This window comes from Engraulis encrasicolus, chromosome 12 (assembly GCF_034702125.1).
Source record: "Engraulis encrasicolus isolate BLACKSEA-1 chromosome 12, IST_EnEncr_1.0, whole genome shotgun sequence".
Taxonomy (NCBI): Eukaryota; Metazoa; Chordata; class Actinopteri; order Clupeiformes; family Engraulidae; genus Engraulis; species Engraulis encrasicolus.
This window is the reverse complement of record NC_085868.1, coordinates 8664779-8681534: the sequence shown is the minus strand read 5'-3', so window position 1 is coordinate 8681534 and position 16756 is coordinate 8664779. Positions and strand designations below refer to the sequence as shown.

Below are 16756 nucleotides of genomic sequence, written 5' to 3'. Positions count from 1 at the left end.
AATTTTTTTTTTACTTTTTTTTTTTTTAAACGATATCCGTTTTTGTTAAAAACGATTTGAATTACGATTTTGAATTTCCTTCGCATTTTCCTCCTGGAGTAAATACATCCAGACTCTGTATTGGTTAGATAAGTAGCAACTGTAATACCCTTACGGTCACTTCCTAATGCTTTCCCCTCATTCTGTGTTACCGTGGGCCCACGGTAACACAGAATGAGGGGAAAGCATTAGGAAGTGACCGTAAGGGTATTACAGTTGATTCATGTGTGCACGCGTGTAACATCGGGTGAGTAACAGAACATGTGCGCAACGATGCGTTATGACACGCCGATATGCGAGGATCTTCGTCCAAATCGCTAGTCGCATGCATCATCGCTAACTGCGTTTACATCGCGTGCCGCGTGTAAGGGAAATGTTAGTTGTTGACATGTATGGAATTCACTTCAATTTGTGCTGTTTCTTGCTTCAGTTGTGGACAAAACGATTGGCCAAACTCACAATAGAAAGCCTGTGCTGTGCTACTGTCCCAGAGAGCTGAAAAAAAAAACCTTCATAGAAGAAGTCACACTTAACAGGGGTGTTAACCAATCCAATGAGTTCTCTCATTGCTCTCTCTCTCTCTCTCTCTCTCTCTCTCTCTCTCTCTCTCTCTCTCTCTCTCTCTCTCTCTCTCTCTCTCTCTCTCTCTCTCTCTCTCTCTCTCTCTCTCTCTCTCTCTCTCTCATAGTAGCCTATTTACCCATAACAAATGGTGAATTTCTGAGCCCTTTTTAATTTGTAGCCTATACCACTGAAGGCATGATAATGCTTCATCATATTTTAGAAATAGGGCCTATGTGCCTTTTATATACCAAATGTTTATCATTTTGAAATTGTTTCAGTTGTTTATGACTTGTGTATGACTGAAATTATCTCTGCATACTATCAGTGCTGCATTGCTTTGTAAAGATAGGATATTCAACACACTTTAAACATACACTGAAAAGATACGGCCATAGTAGCCTACTGAAAACATTTGGTTCATAATAATGGTGATTAATAAATGGTGGTCTTAAATTTTCATACTGACATCCTTGAATTTGACTTGGTAGATCACGGCAGACCATCAACTTCAAAAGTAGATCTTGGTTAAAAAAAAGGTTGGGCACCCCTGCTATAGAGAGAACCACAAGTGCTTGAAAAGACCGGGATCAAAAGCCTAGTCAAGTTGTTTGTAGTTTTACTTGGGTTTGGGAGCAATATAAAAAACCTTCAGAGAAGGGACAGTTGGGATGAGTTTACTAACACTCCCTAGGCTTTGTTTTACAGTTGTAATGAGTTTGGTGACAGACCTTCATTGACACAGCAGAGGAGACATCAGGCTGCATATAGAAATTAATGTGTAATGAATGTGAATATAGACATAAATGTGTAATATGTTGTTCAGCCCTTTTAATGGGAGGAATTTGGAAAAAACTGGCCCTGTGACCAGCACCCCTCATGTAGAATGTGTACGCCTACAGATATGTGTGGGGGAAAAGGCATAGCCTACCCTCTAAGACCCTTTTTGTCTATGCGTTAACAATTTCACAGTGCTCTTAAATTCTTATCTCTGCTCCTATTTTGTTTTATTATTGTTTCCCAGACCCCTGCATGAGGGACGAATGAAACTGTGTTGTAAACAGAAATTATTCACTGTTCTGCATTTTTTGACAATGACAATGTACTACTATTATACAAGTCATGGGTAAAATCTTATGTAGCCTTATTTCTCAAAATATAAATGGCTGAAATATAGGCCCAGGCCTACAGTTTCTAAATGCGCCAATGTCATACTGTAGTCATTGTTTTGTCGTTTTGCATTTACGCTGCAAGAATACAACCCCCCCCCCAAAAAAAGGCCCGTGTCCCCCCCCCGGACAAAATAAACCCCGGCTGCCCCCATAGTTTCCAAAATTTCTGTGGGAAACACTGTTTGTAGTATACAAGCTACTTGACATCTTAATTTCCCCCCAGGGCTCAATATAGCATTGCTCTACTCTACTAACTTCTCCTTCTCCATCTGGTCCTGGAGCTCCTGGAGGTGGCGGCCCATGGTGGAGATCATGGCCTGGCCCGTGGCGGTCTGCGAGGCCTGGTCGGCGCGGATCAGGGAGGCCTGGCGCTTGACCTCCTGCAGCTGCTGGTTCAACTGGCGGATGGAGGCCTGGAGCCTCTCACGCTCCTGAAGACGGGCAGCCTCCGCGGCTTCAAGGGCCGCAGTCAGACGGCTGACATAGATAGATAGATAGATAGATAGATAGATAGATAGATAGATAGATAGATAGATAGATAGATAGATAGATAGATAGATAGATCAAAATAGGACCTCTGCCTTTCAGCCTCGGCAGCATCAATGTAGGTAGTCAGGACACTTGAGATAGATAGATAGATAGATAGATAGATAGATAGATAGATAGATAGATAGATAGATAGATAGATAGATAGATAGATAGATAGATAGATAGACATACATAGGCCTACATACATGCATACATAGGCTACATACATAGGCCTACTACTGTAGCCCAGTGGTTCTTAACCTGGGGTGCGGGCACCCCCTGGGGGTGCGCCAGAGATTTCAGGGGGTGCACGAAATTGAGTTTGCGTTGAGGTTATGACCAAAACTCAGCTTGTGAACATTATAATTAATCCAAATCAAAACCAAACTAATGCATGTTTTGGTCCCCATGTAAAGGCATTATGATATTGTTTAGTGTCTTAGTGCAAGAACCATTGCAATTAATCACTTAAAATCATTTTTAGTACCTGTAGACAAGTGTAGACGTTTGGGTTGGGGGTGCACGGCTTCTCTTTGGCACAGGTAAGGGGGTGCATTAAGAAAAAAAGGTTAAGAACCACTGCTGTAGCCTACTCTTTAGTAGGTTACTAGGCATAGCCTAGAGGCTTACGTGCGCACGCACGCACACTCACCGGTTTTGTTCATCACCGTGCCGCACGGTGTTCTTCCAGGCCGCATTCTGCCGAATATATTCCTCTTCCACTGCTTCTAATATCAACCGGATGTCGCGCTGCACGGATGGTCTTAACTCCTCCAGAAGGGCAGGGGGAAATCGGTCCATATTCGCGTTCGTGTGATAGTGCTCGCTTCAAAATGATACCGAAATGCTGATTGTACGCCGTTTTATAGTAACACTCGGTAACCGAATGTCACGTCACAATAGGCCTCATGGCTGTAATTATTGTAGCCTGCTACGGACCGTTCGTCTCTCTGCTGCTACGTTTCACATATTCTAGAATTTAAAAGCACCCTTCACCGCGTAGAACACATATATGTTTTCTGTTGTTGTAATAACAACCCAATCAATAGACATAAAGATACAGATCAAACATTTCCACCTTGTCCCAACGCAAGCAGGCCTATTTCAACAGAACCACAATGATGTAGATGTTAGGGCCTACATGTGCCTTGTGTCCTAAACCAACAGGCTAGGCCTACATTTGATTTCAGCCATTATCGTAGATTAGGCTAAGTCATGGGTCATCGCATGCAAAACAGCCGTGCGTTTGCCGTCCTTTGGTGGTCAACATGTGTCACGTCTTATGAGGGGCGAACCGCTACATCAAGTCAAGTCCTCCAAGGGCCATATTATGCCTCCAATGAACACAACCCAGGATTCCCCCTGCCCTTTTATAGTTCCAAGTTCAAAGTACTTTATTTGCCATTTGTGCATAAACTAGTAGTCCAAGCACATAGGAACTCTTGTGCAGGCCCTCTGAGTCAATAAATAGAATTAAATAGAAAAATAGGAAGACAAAATACATTAAAAAGTGATAAAAATCAAAGAGGTCAAAAGAATAATAAAAAAAAGGTGGATCAAATGTTCTTTTTTGCCATCAGCCTCTAATTGACCTATAGTATAGGCTACGAAGGTAGCCTTTACAACAGACCACCTCCACTTAGGTCGCCTGAAAATGTAAATTAATTGTATTGAATGTAATTTCCAAGATGTCTAAGATTTCTTTACAAAACATGATATTTCATGTGAAATGGCATAACATTGAAATGATAGGCTATCAGGGGCTGGATAAGACAGCCTAGACATAAGTTCCCCACCCATGGTTTACAGGGTGTTGTGAACAGAGATTTAGGCCACTTGCAATTTATATTTGATTGCATTAATTCATGTTTATGTTAAGGACTGTTGCTTTTGTGTCCACCTGTCCATAGAGAAGATCATAATGATAGTGTACCAGAACTGCACCTTTATTAAAATGACCCTTGAGCTCACATGATGTGAGATTAAAAAGCAACAAACAGTAAATAATACTGTGGAAATTAATGAGGACTCAGACTTCCTTGGCAACACAATGGAATTCTTTTGGTTGGAAATAAATGTACAAGTCAAAGTCACACTGAACATTTTTATTTTCTTGGTAGCTCAGAGAGACCTAACTTTTTATACAGTTACCATAGGAGTAGGCCTATGTCAAATGATATTCATACTGTTAAATATTGTTTGTTACTGTTAATGTCCACGTGTTTTATATTACTAGGCCGAAATTGCAGTCCCTCTTTATTCCTAGGCCAGGGGTGAGGAACCTTTTTCATTCGAGGGGCCACCTCAAATTCCCCCAAGGACCTTAGAAGTCCTCCAAGGGCCGTACTATGAGCACAAACCCTGCACTTTAGGCCGCCTATATTGAAGGCAGCCACCTTTACAACAGACTCCACCTTCCACCTTCCCTACGTGCCCTGAAATATGACAAGTCACGGGCGTCACATGCCAAACAGCTATGCCTTTGCCGCAATCTAGTGGTAAACATGTGTCACGTCGTAAGAGTGTCCCTTCACACCAAATGGAAGTGTGGCAAACAGAGATATAAAGGAAATCTGTTATTTCTGTAGACATCCCAGAGTAGGCTACTCGCATTTTGATTTTCATTGCAGTGATTCATGTTTCTTTTTGTTATAAATATGACCAATTATGGAAACATTATATTATTGGAAAGCAAGGTTTTAAGAACATGGGACCCCGGTTTGGGAACCACGAGCACCCACCGGCACAAACATTAAATCGGCACCCATACCTGACAGAGTCCACAGGGTGTCACTAGCGAGCTTGCTCCACCTGTCCCCAAACCTTTCTTAGTTGTTCTTCTGTGGCGGCTACAAGCTTTTCATTTCTGCCATGCCATGCTGATGAGAACTTTCTTTGAACTGATTGCTTGGTTGGTTTTGAAAATTAGTCACAAAAAAGTGCCACAAATTCCAAACAAACTGGTTATACCTGGCCAATTCAATAAGATGATCATTCAATCAGATATTCACCTGGTTGATCTACACGTAAAACCAGGTCATTTGGAATATGAGGCACTGGATTGTAAAGTAAATCACACACACACACACACACACACACACACACACACACACACACACACACACACACTCACAGTCCCCGAGATGGTGTGAATTACAGTATGTTTTTCAAGAAAATAGGGTCATTTCAAGTGAAATCAGACACTTTGGGACCCGACCGACACCGATTTCAGTCATACTTGCTGTGCCCGTTTACTAGCAAGGTAGCACCCCAGAACTGCATTTGTGTGAATCTGACACCAATATTAAGGGAGAAACAGGGAGAGACTAGGAAAGGTTTACATATGAGGGTGGGACACTATACATTCAGCCTTGATTATATCAGTCAGTGTAAGTCACAAAAAGATGTCTGAGGTGTTGTTTGAAAGCTCTTTTCTGGCTCTACAAATTACACCAATAGCATAGAATACAACAACCTTCAGAATATGAATTATGATACATTGAAAAATTAAAAATTGAATATCAAACAAACTTATATTATTAAATGGCCGGTTTCTTTTCTAAACATAGCCTGTAAGGTCATAAACAACACCTGAAAATGGGGGGGTTGGTTCTTTTATTCAATTCAGAGATAATGGGACTGGACTGGCCATCTGGCATAACAGGCATTTTCCCGGTGGGCCCTGCACCCTCGTCGGTCCCTATTCCAGGTACCGGTACTCAAAAACGTCACAGCTTCTGCCCATTGTCAATGGACACAGTAGAAGCTAGACCATTTTCAGCACTCAGAGAAGGCGGGGTTGAAAGAATAAGCTCAGTAAATGTTTTTTTTAAAGTGTTCAAGCATCAAAGGGTATGTTGTAGCTGTATATGATGTCAACTAGTAGCTAGTATGTGTTGAGGAATGTATGCCAAGCGCTGGAGAGGTGAAACTGAACTTCCTGCATCCTCATGGACCATCTCCATCCTTCACATATTTCGATAGACATGCTGTCATGTGATATTACTATGGTATTTACCATATTATTACTAGGTGATCTGTATGCCATCTTTTTGAGTCCCATTATCTCTGAAATGAATAAAGAACCAAACAGCAGCATTTCAGGTGTTGTTCATGACATTGCAGACTACGTTTAGACAAGGAACAGGCCATTTCAAAATATACGTTTTTTTGATATTCAATTTTTAATTTCCAATTGATCATAACTCATATTCTGAGGGTTGTTGTATTCCATGCTGTTGTGTAATATTTAGAGCCAGAAAAGAGCTTTCAAATAACACCACAGACATCTTTTTGTGACTTACACTGACTGATATAATCAATGCTGAATGTAGTGTCCTACCCTCATATGTAAACCTTTCCTAGTCTGTTTCTCCCTTAATATTGGTGTCAGATTCACACAAATGCAGTTCTGGGGTGCTACCTTGCTACTAAACAGGCACAGCAAGTATGATTGAAATCGGTGTCGGTCGGGTCCCAAAGTGTCTGAGTTCACGTGAAATGACCCAATAGACTAGTTCTGCTCATATGTATTTATTTTAATTGTCTACATACGTCCTAAATCTGTTTCTCTAGCATTACACAAAGATGTTCAGTCGTGAAAAGAATGCAACATAAGTAGACTTAGCTGGATATATTGTATTGTTTTTTATTATTATTTTTTTTGTACTTCAACAATTTCTGCATGTGCTTTGTCCTAGCAGGCTTCACAACTGGATGGCAACAACTGGAGGTTGGAATTGGGATAGACTGCGTGATATCTCAAATTCCCTTTGCCACTGCCTTTGAGATCATTCTCCGTGGAGCAAGACAGGTTGTGGGGGGCATGAAACTACCATCCGGGAGAAAGCCTTCCAGCTCTGAGAAGTTAATTACATGGACGATGTGACGAGCATGTTATAGACAACCCCATGTAGAGCAAGACTCCTGAAGCGACTAGCAGGGGCGCCAGCTGACCTAATGCTGCACAGAGGCACAGTAGGGCAGCCAGAGATAATGCGAGCGCCCGAGCAAAAATTGTTATTCATTTTAAAATGCTTGTAAATTAATTATGTTATTGTAAGTAGTGCATGTGCTCTATTTTGTGCGCATTCCGTAGTAGACTACTCCGTAAGATAAACTTGAGCTAAATTCCAAGGTAGCAGGGGGTTTTTTTTGTTGTGAAACTCATAGCGGGGCACAGCATACCAATACCCAGGCACGTGCCCTGATTGGAGAAGCTGGTGCAGGAACAGCTTGCACACGGCCTGGCAAGGATCGACAGCTTACAACTCCCTGGAAAACTCAAGCTATGGTGCTACCAGTTCACGCTATTCCAACAAGTGATGTGGCCCTTTAAGGTGTGCGAAATCCCACCACTACAGTCAGCAGGTTGGATGGCATTGCCAATTCCTATATCAGGAAGGGGCTTGGCCTTCCCTGCTGCTTCTCCAACACAGGACTCTTCGGAAGGAATCCGCTTCAGCTTCTTCTGAAGTCTCTGGGCCTCGCATACAGACAAGAGAAGGCCCGGCTGGTGTTTGAGCTGAAGGAGTCCAGGGATCGCACCATAAGGGTAGCAGCAGTAGCTGTCCGAACATGGCAGACGTGGAAGGCCCTGGCAGAAGTGGACCAGGCGGTTGGATGGTTGCAACAAAGAGAGGTCATGGGGAGAGTGCAGGAGGGCTGGGCTGGAGTTGGGGTGGGGGGTGGGGACCAGTCAGGTTCTGGTCAAGGCCTCAAGGGAGGAGAGCAAGACAATGGTGGTCGGATCCCAGTAGGGTGAGATGCAGGGAGTGATAGGGAGACGTTCCTGACAAGCCACTTGGGCCCCCACCTGGGGATGTACTGGCTAGGGGATGGAACATCAGGTACAGGTGGCACCAGCTGATGGCCTTCTGACCTGAAGGGCACCGGATGAGGTGCGACAGGCTTTTTTTTTTTTGGGGGGGGGGGGGGGGGGCTTAAACACATACAGCGAGAGTTACGGAGAAGGGAGAAGAGGGGTTTTTCTTTTTTTTTGGGGGGGGGGGGGGGGTTTGCACAAACAATGGGGGTTTGAAGAGTGGGGGGGATTCTTTGACAGACAGACAAACACATTCAGCAAGGGTTATGGGGGGGGCACAAATACATGCAGTTTGGCAGGAAGCAGGGCTGGACTGGCTATCTGGCATAGCGGGCATTATTTCTGAAAATAGGGGCCCCCGAGGGTGGGGTTCCCACCGGTGAGTCAGTTCTGCACCGCTAATTGTGAGGGGCCCCTTGAAGCCAAAAGTGCCCGGGCCCTATTTCTCCCCCATGAGGGGCCCCTTTAAACCAAAAGTGCCTGGGCCCCATTCCTCCCTCATGAGGGGCCCCTTTAATCCAAAAGTGCCCGGGCCCTATTTCTCCCCCATGAGGGGCCCCTCTAAGTCAAAAGTGCCCGGGCCCTATTTCTACATGCAGTTTGGGAGGAAGCAGGGCTGGACTATTGGCTGGATTATTTCTGAAAATAGGGGCCCCCGAGGGTGGGGTTCCCACCGGTGAGTCAGTTCTGCACCGCTAATTGTGAGGGGCCCCTTGAAGCCAAAAGTGCCCGGGCCCTATTTCTCCCCCATGAGGGGCCCCTTTAAACCAAAAGTGCCTGGGCCCTATTTCTCCCCCATGAGGGTCCCCTTTAAACCAAAAGTGCCTGGGCCCTATTTCTCCCCCATGAGGGGCCCTTTTCAACCAAAAGTGCCCGGGCCCTATTTCTCCGCCAGGGGCCCCTTCAAACCAAAAGTGCCCGGGCCCTATTTCTCCCCCATGAGGGGCCCCTTTAAATCAAAAGTGCCCATTGGGCCCCTTTAAACCAAAAGTGCCCAAGCCCTATTTTTTCCCCATGAGGGGCCCCATTAAACCAAAAGTGCCCGGGCTCTATTCCTCCCCCCTGAGGGGCCCCTTCTCCCCCGGGGGCCCCATTAAATCAAAAGTGCCCGGGCCCTATTTCTCCCCCATGAGGAGCCCCTTTAAATCAAAAGTGCCCGGGCACTATTTCTCCCCCATGAGGGGCCCCTTTAAACCAAAAGTGCCCAAGCTCTATTTTTTCCCCATGAGGGGCCCCATTAAACCAAAAGTGCCCGGGCTCTATTCCTCCCCCATGAGGGGCCCCTTCTCCCTCAGGGGCCCCATGAAATCAAAAGTGCCCAGGCACTATTCCTCCCCCATGAGGGGCCCCTTCTCCCCCAGGGGCCCCTTTAAATCAAAAGTGCCCGGGCACTATTTCTCCCCCATGAGGGGCTCCTTTAAACCAAAAGTGCCCATTGGGCCCCTTTAAACCAAAAGTGCCCAAGCCCTATTTTTTCCCCATGAGGAGCCCCATTAAACCAAAAGTGCCCGGGCCCTATTCCTCCCCCATGAGGGGCCCCTTCTCCCCCAGGGGCCCCATTAAATCAAAAGTGCCAGGGCCTTATATCTCCTTTATGAGGGGCCCCTTTAAACCAAAAGTGCCCGGGCACTATTTCTTCCCCATGAGGGGCCCCTTTAAACCAAAAGTGCCCAAGCTCTATTTTTTCCCCATGAGGGGCCCCATTAAACCAAAAGTGCCCGGGCTCTATTCCTCCCCCCTGAGGGGCCCCTTCTCCCCCGGGGGCCCCATTAAATCAAAAGTGCCCAGGCCCTATTCCTACCCCATGAGGGGCCCCTTCTCCCCCAGGGGCCCCTTTAAATCAAAAGTGCCCGGGCACTATTTCTCCCCCATGAGGGGCCCCTTTAAACCAAAAGTGCCCATTGGGCCCCTTTAAACCAAAAGTGCCCAAGCCCTATTTCTTCCCCATGAGGAGACCCATTAAACCAAAAGTGCCCGGGCCCTATTCTTCCCCCATGAGGGGCCCCTTCTCCCCCAGGGGCCCCATTAAATCAAAAGTGCCCGGGCCTTATATCTCCTCCATGAGGGGCCACTTTAAACCAAAGGTGCCCGGGCACTATTTCTTCCCCATGAGGGGCCCCTTTAAAACAAAAGTGCCCGGGACCTATTCCTCCCCCATGAGGGGCCCCTTCTCCCCCAGGGGCCCCTTTAAATCAAAATTGCCCGGGCACTATTTTCTCCCCCATGAGGGGCCCCTTTAAACCAAAAGTGCCCAAGCCCTATTTTTCCCCATGAGGGGCCCCATTAAACCAAAAGTGCCCAGGCCCTATTCCTCCCCCATGAGGGGCCCCTTCACCCCCAGGGGCCCCATTAAATCAAAAGTGTCCGGGCACTATTTCTCCCCCATGAGGAGCCCCTTTAAACCAAAAGTGCCCAAGCCCTATTTCTCCCCCATGAGGGGCCCCTTTAAACCAAAAGTGCCCGGGTCTTATATCTCCTAGATGAGGGGCCCCTTTAAACCAAAGGTGCCCGGGCCCTATTTCTCCCCTATGAGGGGCCCCTTTAAACCAAAAGTGCCCGGGCACTATTTCTCCCCCATGAGGGGCCCCTTTAAACCAAAAGTGCCCGAGCCCTATTTCTCCTCCAGGCCAGCCCTGGGTGGAAGGGAAGACAGAGGACAGACACACACACGGACAGACACACACACAGGGGACACACAAAGGGGTTTAGGGGTTTCGGGGTTTAGTCTGACCTCCTAAAACAGGAGAAGAGGCTGCAGCAGCACGCACTCCTCTCTCTCCTCTCCTGCCTCTCCGCCTCCTTCCTCTCTTTCTCCTCTCTCCTCTTCTCCTCCTTTGCTGTCTTTTCTGCCTCCTTCCTCTCCTTGTCCACTCTCCTCTTCTCCTCCTTTGCTGCCTTCTCCGCCTCCTTCTTCTCCTTTTCCACTCTGCTCTTCTCCTCCTTCTTCTCCTTCTCCACTCTCTTCTTCTCCTCCTTCATTGCAGCCTTCCTCCTCTTCTCCACCTCTTTCTCCGTCTTTCGTACTACTTTCTCCTGCTTCCTCCTGGCTGCAGCTTTGAGTTTCTCTTGGTTTTTCTGCCTGCTTGCCTCCAAGCGCTGCCTTTTTATTTCCCATTGTGCATCAAACTGTTCCTCCTTCGTGAGTTGCTCCCTCATGTGAGACTCCAGCTCTTCTCTCTTAAAGGAAAATAAGGAAAGTTTAAGGTCAAGGTATGGGGAGTGGCTGGCTCAGAATTGGCAAAACATGCCAGTTTGGAAAACAAATCATAATAAAATAGCACAGAATGGTATAAAATTCACTTTGACTATTGTGATTTTATGCCATCATTTTTTAGTCTGAGAACTAAGTAATTGTGGCCCCTGCTGGCAACAGGGGTGAGCAAAAACTCCCTTTATTTGATGTTTTACAAGGGCAACTGTGTGTATGCACATAGCTACATACCCATGGTCATCGACAGCTGGTATGTTGTCAGATATTAATTGTATAATTATGTATTCATATTATATTCAATGTTTAGACGTGGCTTCTGTTATAAATTTGCTGTTACAGAATGGCAATGTCCAAGTCGTAATATGTCACTAAAGGCCCTGTGTAATGACAGCAGTGTAGTTCTATGGTAGCTAAGTCCTTTCAGAGACTATTACAGAGTTCCACTGGTGGAATGGCGTGCGTTGTGGGGCTACTCTAGGTGTATTTGATGTTTAGTGAGGGCAGCTGTGTGTGCAGTTAGTTTTACCTGGAGGTCATCATGATAGAGGGGTATGCGCTCCTGTGTCCTCCTCCTCTCCTCTCGAAGGCCCCATGTCAGGAAGACAACGGGAGCATTGCCCCCCTCTCCAGATGCCATGGATGTCTGAGGAGCAGAAACACACACACACACACGCACGCACGCACACACGCACACACACACATACACACACACATACACCACATGATCCTATTCCTCTCTGGCACTGTTTCCCAACCTTTTTTGTCTTGCGTACCCCCTAAGCCTTTATTTCATACCATGAGTACCCCCTCAGTCATGCTCTATATCCCAATGTGACTATGCTCCATACATTTTTTCATTTTCCCAAGTACCCCCTGTAATGTGCTCGTGTACCCCTGGTGGTACACGTACCCCTGGTTGGGAAACACTGCTCTATGGTGAGGCACTTGAGGCTGCATCTTGTATATGTCGGGCTGTACAAATACCATTATTGTAATTATTGTCTATTATCATTAGAACCAGGGTGCAATTCACAATTCTAAGCCACGACTGCAATTCTAAGCCACAGCTGCCCCTGGCCTTCCTTAGTGGCACCCTCCATTTCGGTAGGGGTCCGTGGTTGGTCCACAGCGCTATAGTAGCCTATTTACCTGCATCCACCTGGCTGCCTGTTGCTGCAGCTCATCCATGACTCTCCGCCGCTGGATGAACAACAGATCAACGCGCCGCTCTCTCTCCCTCTTTATCTGCTCTCTCATCTTCTCTATCTCCATCACCATCTCGTTCTGACTCTCCAGAGCCTGGCGCCTAACATTACAGACTTAGTCAGTTAGTAGGTCAGTTTAATCTTTTTGTCTACCTCCGCTCCCAGATAAGTTTACAGAGTGGTTTTGATTTTTATTTATTATTATTACAAGGAGGTTATGTTTTTGGTCACGTTGGTTTATCTGTCTGTCTGTTTGTCTGTTTGTTATATGTATTAGGTATTTATATGTATATGATATGTATATGTATTACTTTATATGTATTTAGTTTGAATGAAAAGAAGTATAATGGTGGGTCATACCAGGCTAACTTTGACCTGTCTTAGTGTCTGTTGTGTATCTTCCAACTGCATTATTTGCTTTACATGTGTGTTGAGTATCAGGCAGGGATTCTTAACCTTTTTGACATTGAGGCCCATTATTTTAGTGTAGAGTAGGGCTATTCAAATGGCGGCCCTGGGGCCAGATGCGGCCCTTGGACAGCAAGGTTCTGGCCCCCCACAAGCCCCTTGAAATACAGAATCGTTTTTCGGAATTTAGAGATAAAAGTATGTGTTCTGTAAAGAGCTGAAACGGGACATGGGACGTTAAAATGTCGGAAATTACATCTAAGAAATGCAAAACTCTCTGGGGGAGGACCCCCAGATCCCCCACTTCAATGAAGTCTCCCATATTTTTTAAATTGACAGTCGGCCACTATAATGCGGTACATTCATATAGTTCGGCCCCTTTACTGGGAGGAATTTGAAAAACTGGCCCTCGTTGACATTTAACTGAATACCCCTGGTGTAAAGTATATCCGGGACCCATCAAATGTTAACTTTATATTAACAACCCCTCAGTGTGTGTATGGCGCTTCATTATGTGTATTTTGTAGTATACAAGCTACTTGACATCTTAATTTCCCCCCAGGACTCAATATAGTATTGCTCTACTCTACTAACTTCTCCTTCTCCAGCTGGTCCTGGAGCTCCTGGAGGTGGCGGCCCATGGTGGAGATCATGGCCTGGCCCGTGGCGGTCTGCGAGGCCTGGTCGGCGCGGATCAGGGAGGCCTGGCGCTTGACCTCCTGCAGCTGCTGGTTCAACTGGCGGATGGAGGCCTGGAGCCTCTCACGCTCCTGCAGACGGGCAGCCTCCGCGGCTTCAAGGGCCGCAGTCAGACGGCTGACATAGATAGATAGATAGATAGATAGATAGATAGATAGATAGATAGATAGATAGATAGATAGATAGATAGATAGATAGATAGATCAAAATAGGACCTCTGCCTTTCAGCCTCGGCAGCATCAATGTAGGTAGTCAGGACACTTGAGATAGATAGATAGATAGATAGATAGATAGATAGATAGATAGATAGATAGATAGATAGACATACATAGGCCTACATACATGCATACATAGGCTACATACATAGGCCTACTACTGTAGCCCAGTGGTTCTTAACCTGGGGTGCGGGCACCCCCTGGGGGTGCGCCAGAGATTTCAGGGGGTGCACGAAATTGAGTTTGCGTTGAGGTTATGACCAAAACTCAGCTTGTGAACATTATAATTAATCCAAATCAAAACCAAACTAATGCATGTTTTGGTCCCCATGTAAAGGCATTATGATATTGTTTAGTGCAAGAACCATTGCAATTAATCACTTAAAATCATTTTTAGTACCTGTAGACAAGTGTAGACGTTTGGGTTGGGGGTGCACGGCTTCTCTTTGGCACAGGTAAGGGGGTGCATTAAGAAAAAAAGGTTAAGAACCACTACTGTAGCCTACTCTTTACTGTAGGTTACTAGGCCTATAGCCTAGAGGCCTACGTGCGCACGCACGCACGCACACTCACCGGTTTTGTTCATCACCGTGCCGCACGGTGTTCTTCCAGGCCGCATTCTGCCGAATATATTCCTCTTCCACTGCTTCTAATATCAACCGGATGTCGCGCTGCACTGCTGGTCTTAACTCCTCCAGAAGGGCAGGGGGAAATCGGTCCATATTCGCGTTCGTGTGATCGCTTCAAAATGATACTGAAATGCTGATTGTGCGCCGTTTTATAGTAACACTCGATAACCGAATGTCACGTCACAATAGGCTTCATGGCTGTAATTATTGTAGCCTGCTACGGACCGTTCGTCTCTCTGCTGCTACGTTTCACCTATTCTAGAATTTAAAAACACCCTTCACCGCGTAGAACACATGTTTTTTTGTTGTTGAAATAAACAACCCAATCAATAGACATAAAGATAGGCCTACAGATCAAACATCTCCACCTTGTCCCAACGCAAGCAGGCCTATTTCAACAGAACCACAATGATTTAAATGTTAGGGACTACTTGTGCCTTGTGTCCTAAACCAACAGGCTAGGCCTACATTTGATTTCAGCCATTGTCGTAGATTAGGCCAAATCATGGGTCATCGCATGCAAAACAGCCGTGCGTTTGCCGTCCTTTGGTGGTCAACATGTGTCACGTCTTATGAGGGGCGAACCGCTACAGCAAGTCAAGTCCTCCAAGGGCTTTTGAACACAACCATTCCCCCTGCCTTGTAGGGGTGGGCGATATGGCAAAAATGTTGTATCACGATATTTTAACATGAAATCACGATTTCGATTTTTTATCACGATCTTCCATCCAAAAAATAAAAACAACAAAAAACAACTTTCATATACTTGCAATTTGTAATTTGCAGTCAATAAAATGTTAACACACTGATGATACTCTCATAAAGTGTACAATTGGAATACAATAATGTAAAGAATAAAGTTAAGACAACAACACAAGTGAGAAAACATCACTCTGATACTGATAATAAACATCCTCACTGCAAGACGATCTATACGATTTCTCCACTTTGGCAGATTCGAGACGATATTTTACTCAATATCGCGATTCACGATATAATATCGTCATATCGCCCACCCCTATTTCATAGTTCAAAGTTCAAAGTACTTTATTTGCCATTTGTGCATAAACTAGTAGTCCAAGCACATAGGAACTCTTGTGCAGGCCCTCTGAGTCAATAAATAGAATTAAATAGAAAAATAGGAAGACAAAATACATTAAAAAGTGATAAAAATCAAAGAGATCAAAAGAATAATAAAAAAAGGTGGATCAAATGTTCTTTTTTGCCATCAGCCTGTAATAGACCTATAGTATAGGCCAGTGTTTCCCAACCTTTTTTGTCTCACGTACCCCCTAAGCCATTTTGTTGTACCATGAGTACCCCCTAACCAATGCTATCTATGTCTTTCCCCCATTCAATTGTCATTATTACATTTTTCCACGTACCCCCTAAGGTGTGCTCACGTACCCCTAGTGGTACACGTACCCCTGGTTGGGAAACACTGGTATAGGCTATTGAAGGTAGCCTTTACAACAGACCACCTCCACTTAGGTCGCCTGAAAATGTAAATTCATTGTATTGAATGTAATTTCCAAGATTTCTAAGATTTCTTTACAAAACATGATATTTCATGTGAAATGGCATAACATTGAAATGATAGGCTATCAGGGGCTGGATAAGACAGCCTCAACATAAGTTCCCCACCCATGGTTTACAGGGTGTGGTGAACAGAGATTTAGGCCACTTGCAATTTATATTTGATTGCATTAATTCATGTTTATGTTAAGGACTGTTGCTTTTGTGTCCACCTGTCCAGAGAGAAGATCATAATGATAGTGTACCATAACTGCACCTTTATTAAAAAATGACCCTTGAGCTCACATGCTGTGAGATTAAAAAGCAGCAAACAGTAATAATACTGTGGAAATTAATGAGGACTCAGATTTGTTTTGCAACACAATGGAATCTTTGGTTGGAAATAAATGTACCAGTCAAAGTTGTATCTGCTGTATCACACTGAACATTTTTATTTTCTTGGTAGCTCAGACCTAACTTTTTACACAGTTACCATAGGAGTAGGCCTATGTCAAATTGTATTCATACTGTTAAATATTGTTTGTTACTGTTAATGTCCACATGTTTTATATTATTTGGCCGACACTGCAGTCCCTCTTTATTCTAGGCCTAGGCCAGGGGTGAGGAACCTTTTTCATTCGAGGGGCCACTTCAAATTCCCCCAAGGACCTTAGAAGTCCTGCAAGGGCCGTACTATGAGCACAAACCAGGATTCTCCCCTGCACTTTAGGTCGCCTATATTGAAGGCAG

The 16756-nt window shown here is 45.1% G+C and overlaps 2 protein-coding genes across 2 annotated transcripts in view; both read right to left on the bottom strand.

The window, feature by feature from the left end:
* Nucleotides 1–3143, bottom strand: part of LOC134460285 (trichohyalin-like) — an 8871-nt gene extending 5728 nt beyond the window's left edge. The window contains exons 1-2 of the mRNA XM_063212736.1: nt 2953–3143; nt 2028–2249 (exon numbers count right to left, since the gene is read on the bottom strand). Of these exons, the coding sequence (XP_063068806.1) occupies nt 2028–2249; nt 2953–3101 (371 nt within the window). The 5' untranslated portion in view covers nt 3102–3143. The remainder of the gene's footprint in view (nt 1–2027; nt 2250–2952) is intronic.
* Nucleotides 3144–7596: 4453 nt separating this feature from the next.
* LOC134460284 (uncharacterized) lies at nt 7597–14584 on the bottom strand. Its single transcript, XM_063212735.1, has 4 exons — nt 14436–14584; nt 13543–13764; nt 12485–12641; nt 7597–7824 (listed from the first exon to the last, which is right to left on the bottom strand). Exons 1-4 carry the CDS (start codon nt 14582–14584, stop codon nt 7597–7599), a joined length of 756 nt encoding a protein of 251 aa, XP_063068805.1.
* Nucleotides 14585–16756: the final 2172 nt, after the last annotated feature.

Bases quoted from the DNA above. Each gene is read 5' to 3' on its own strand.
- LOC134460284 (XM_063212735.1), bottom strand. From the start codon at position 14,584: ATGGACCGATTTCCCCCTGCCCTTCTGGAGGAGTTAAGACCAGCAGTG. The intron at 12,642-13,542 runs GTTAGTAGAGTA...CTGTAATGTTAG, and splicing joins GACCAGCTGGAGAAGGAGAA to GCGCCAGGCTCTGGAGAGTC. The intron at 7,825-12,484 runs GTAAATAGGCTA...GGACTCCTTCAG, and splicing joins AGGCAGCCAGGTGGATGCAG to CTCAAACACCAGCCGGGCCT.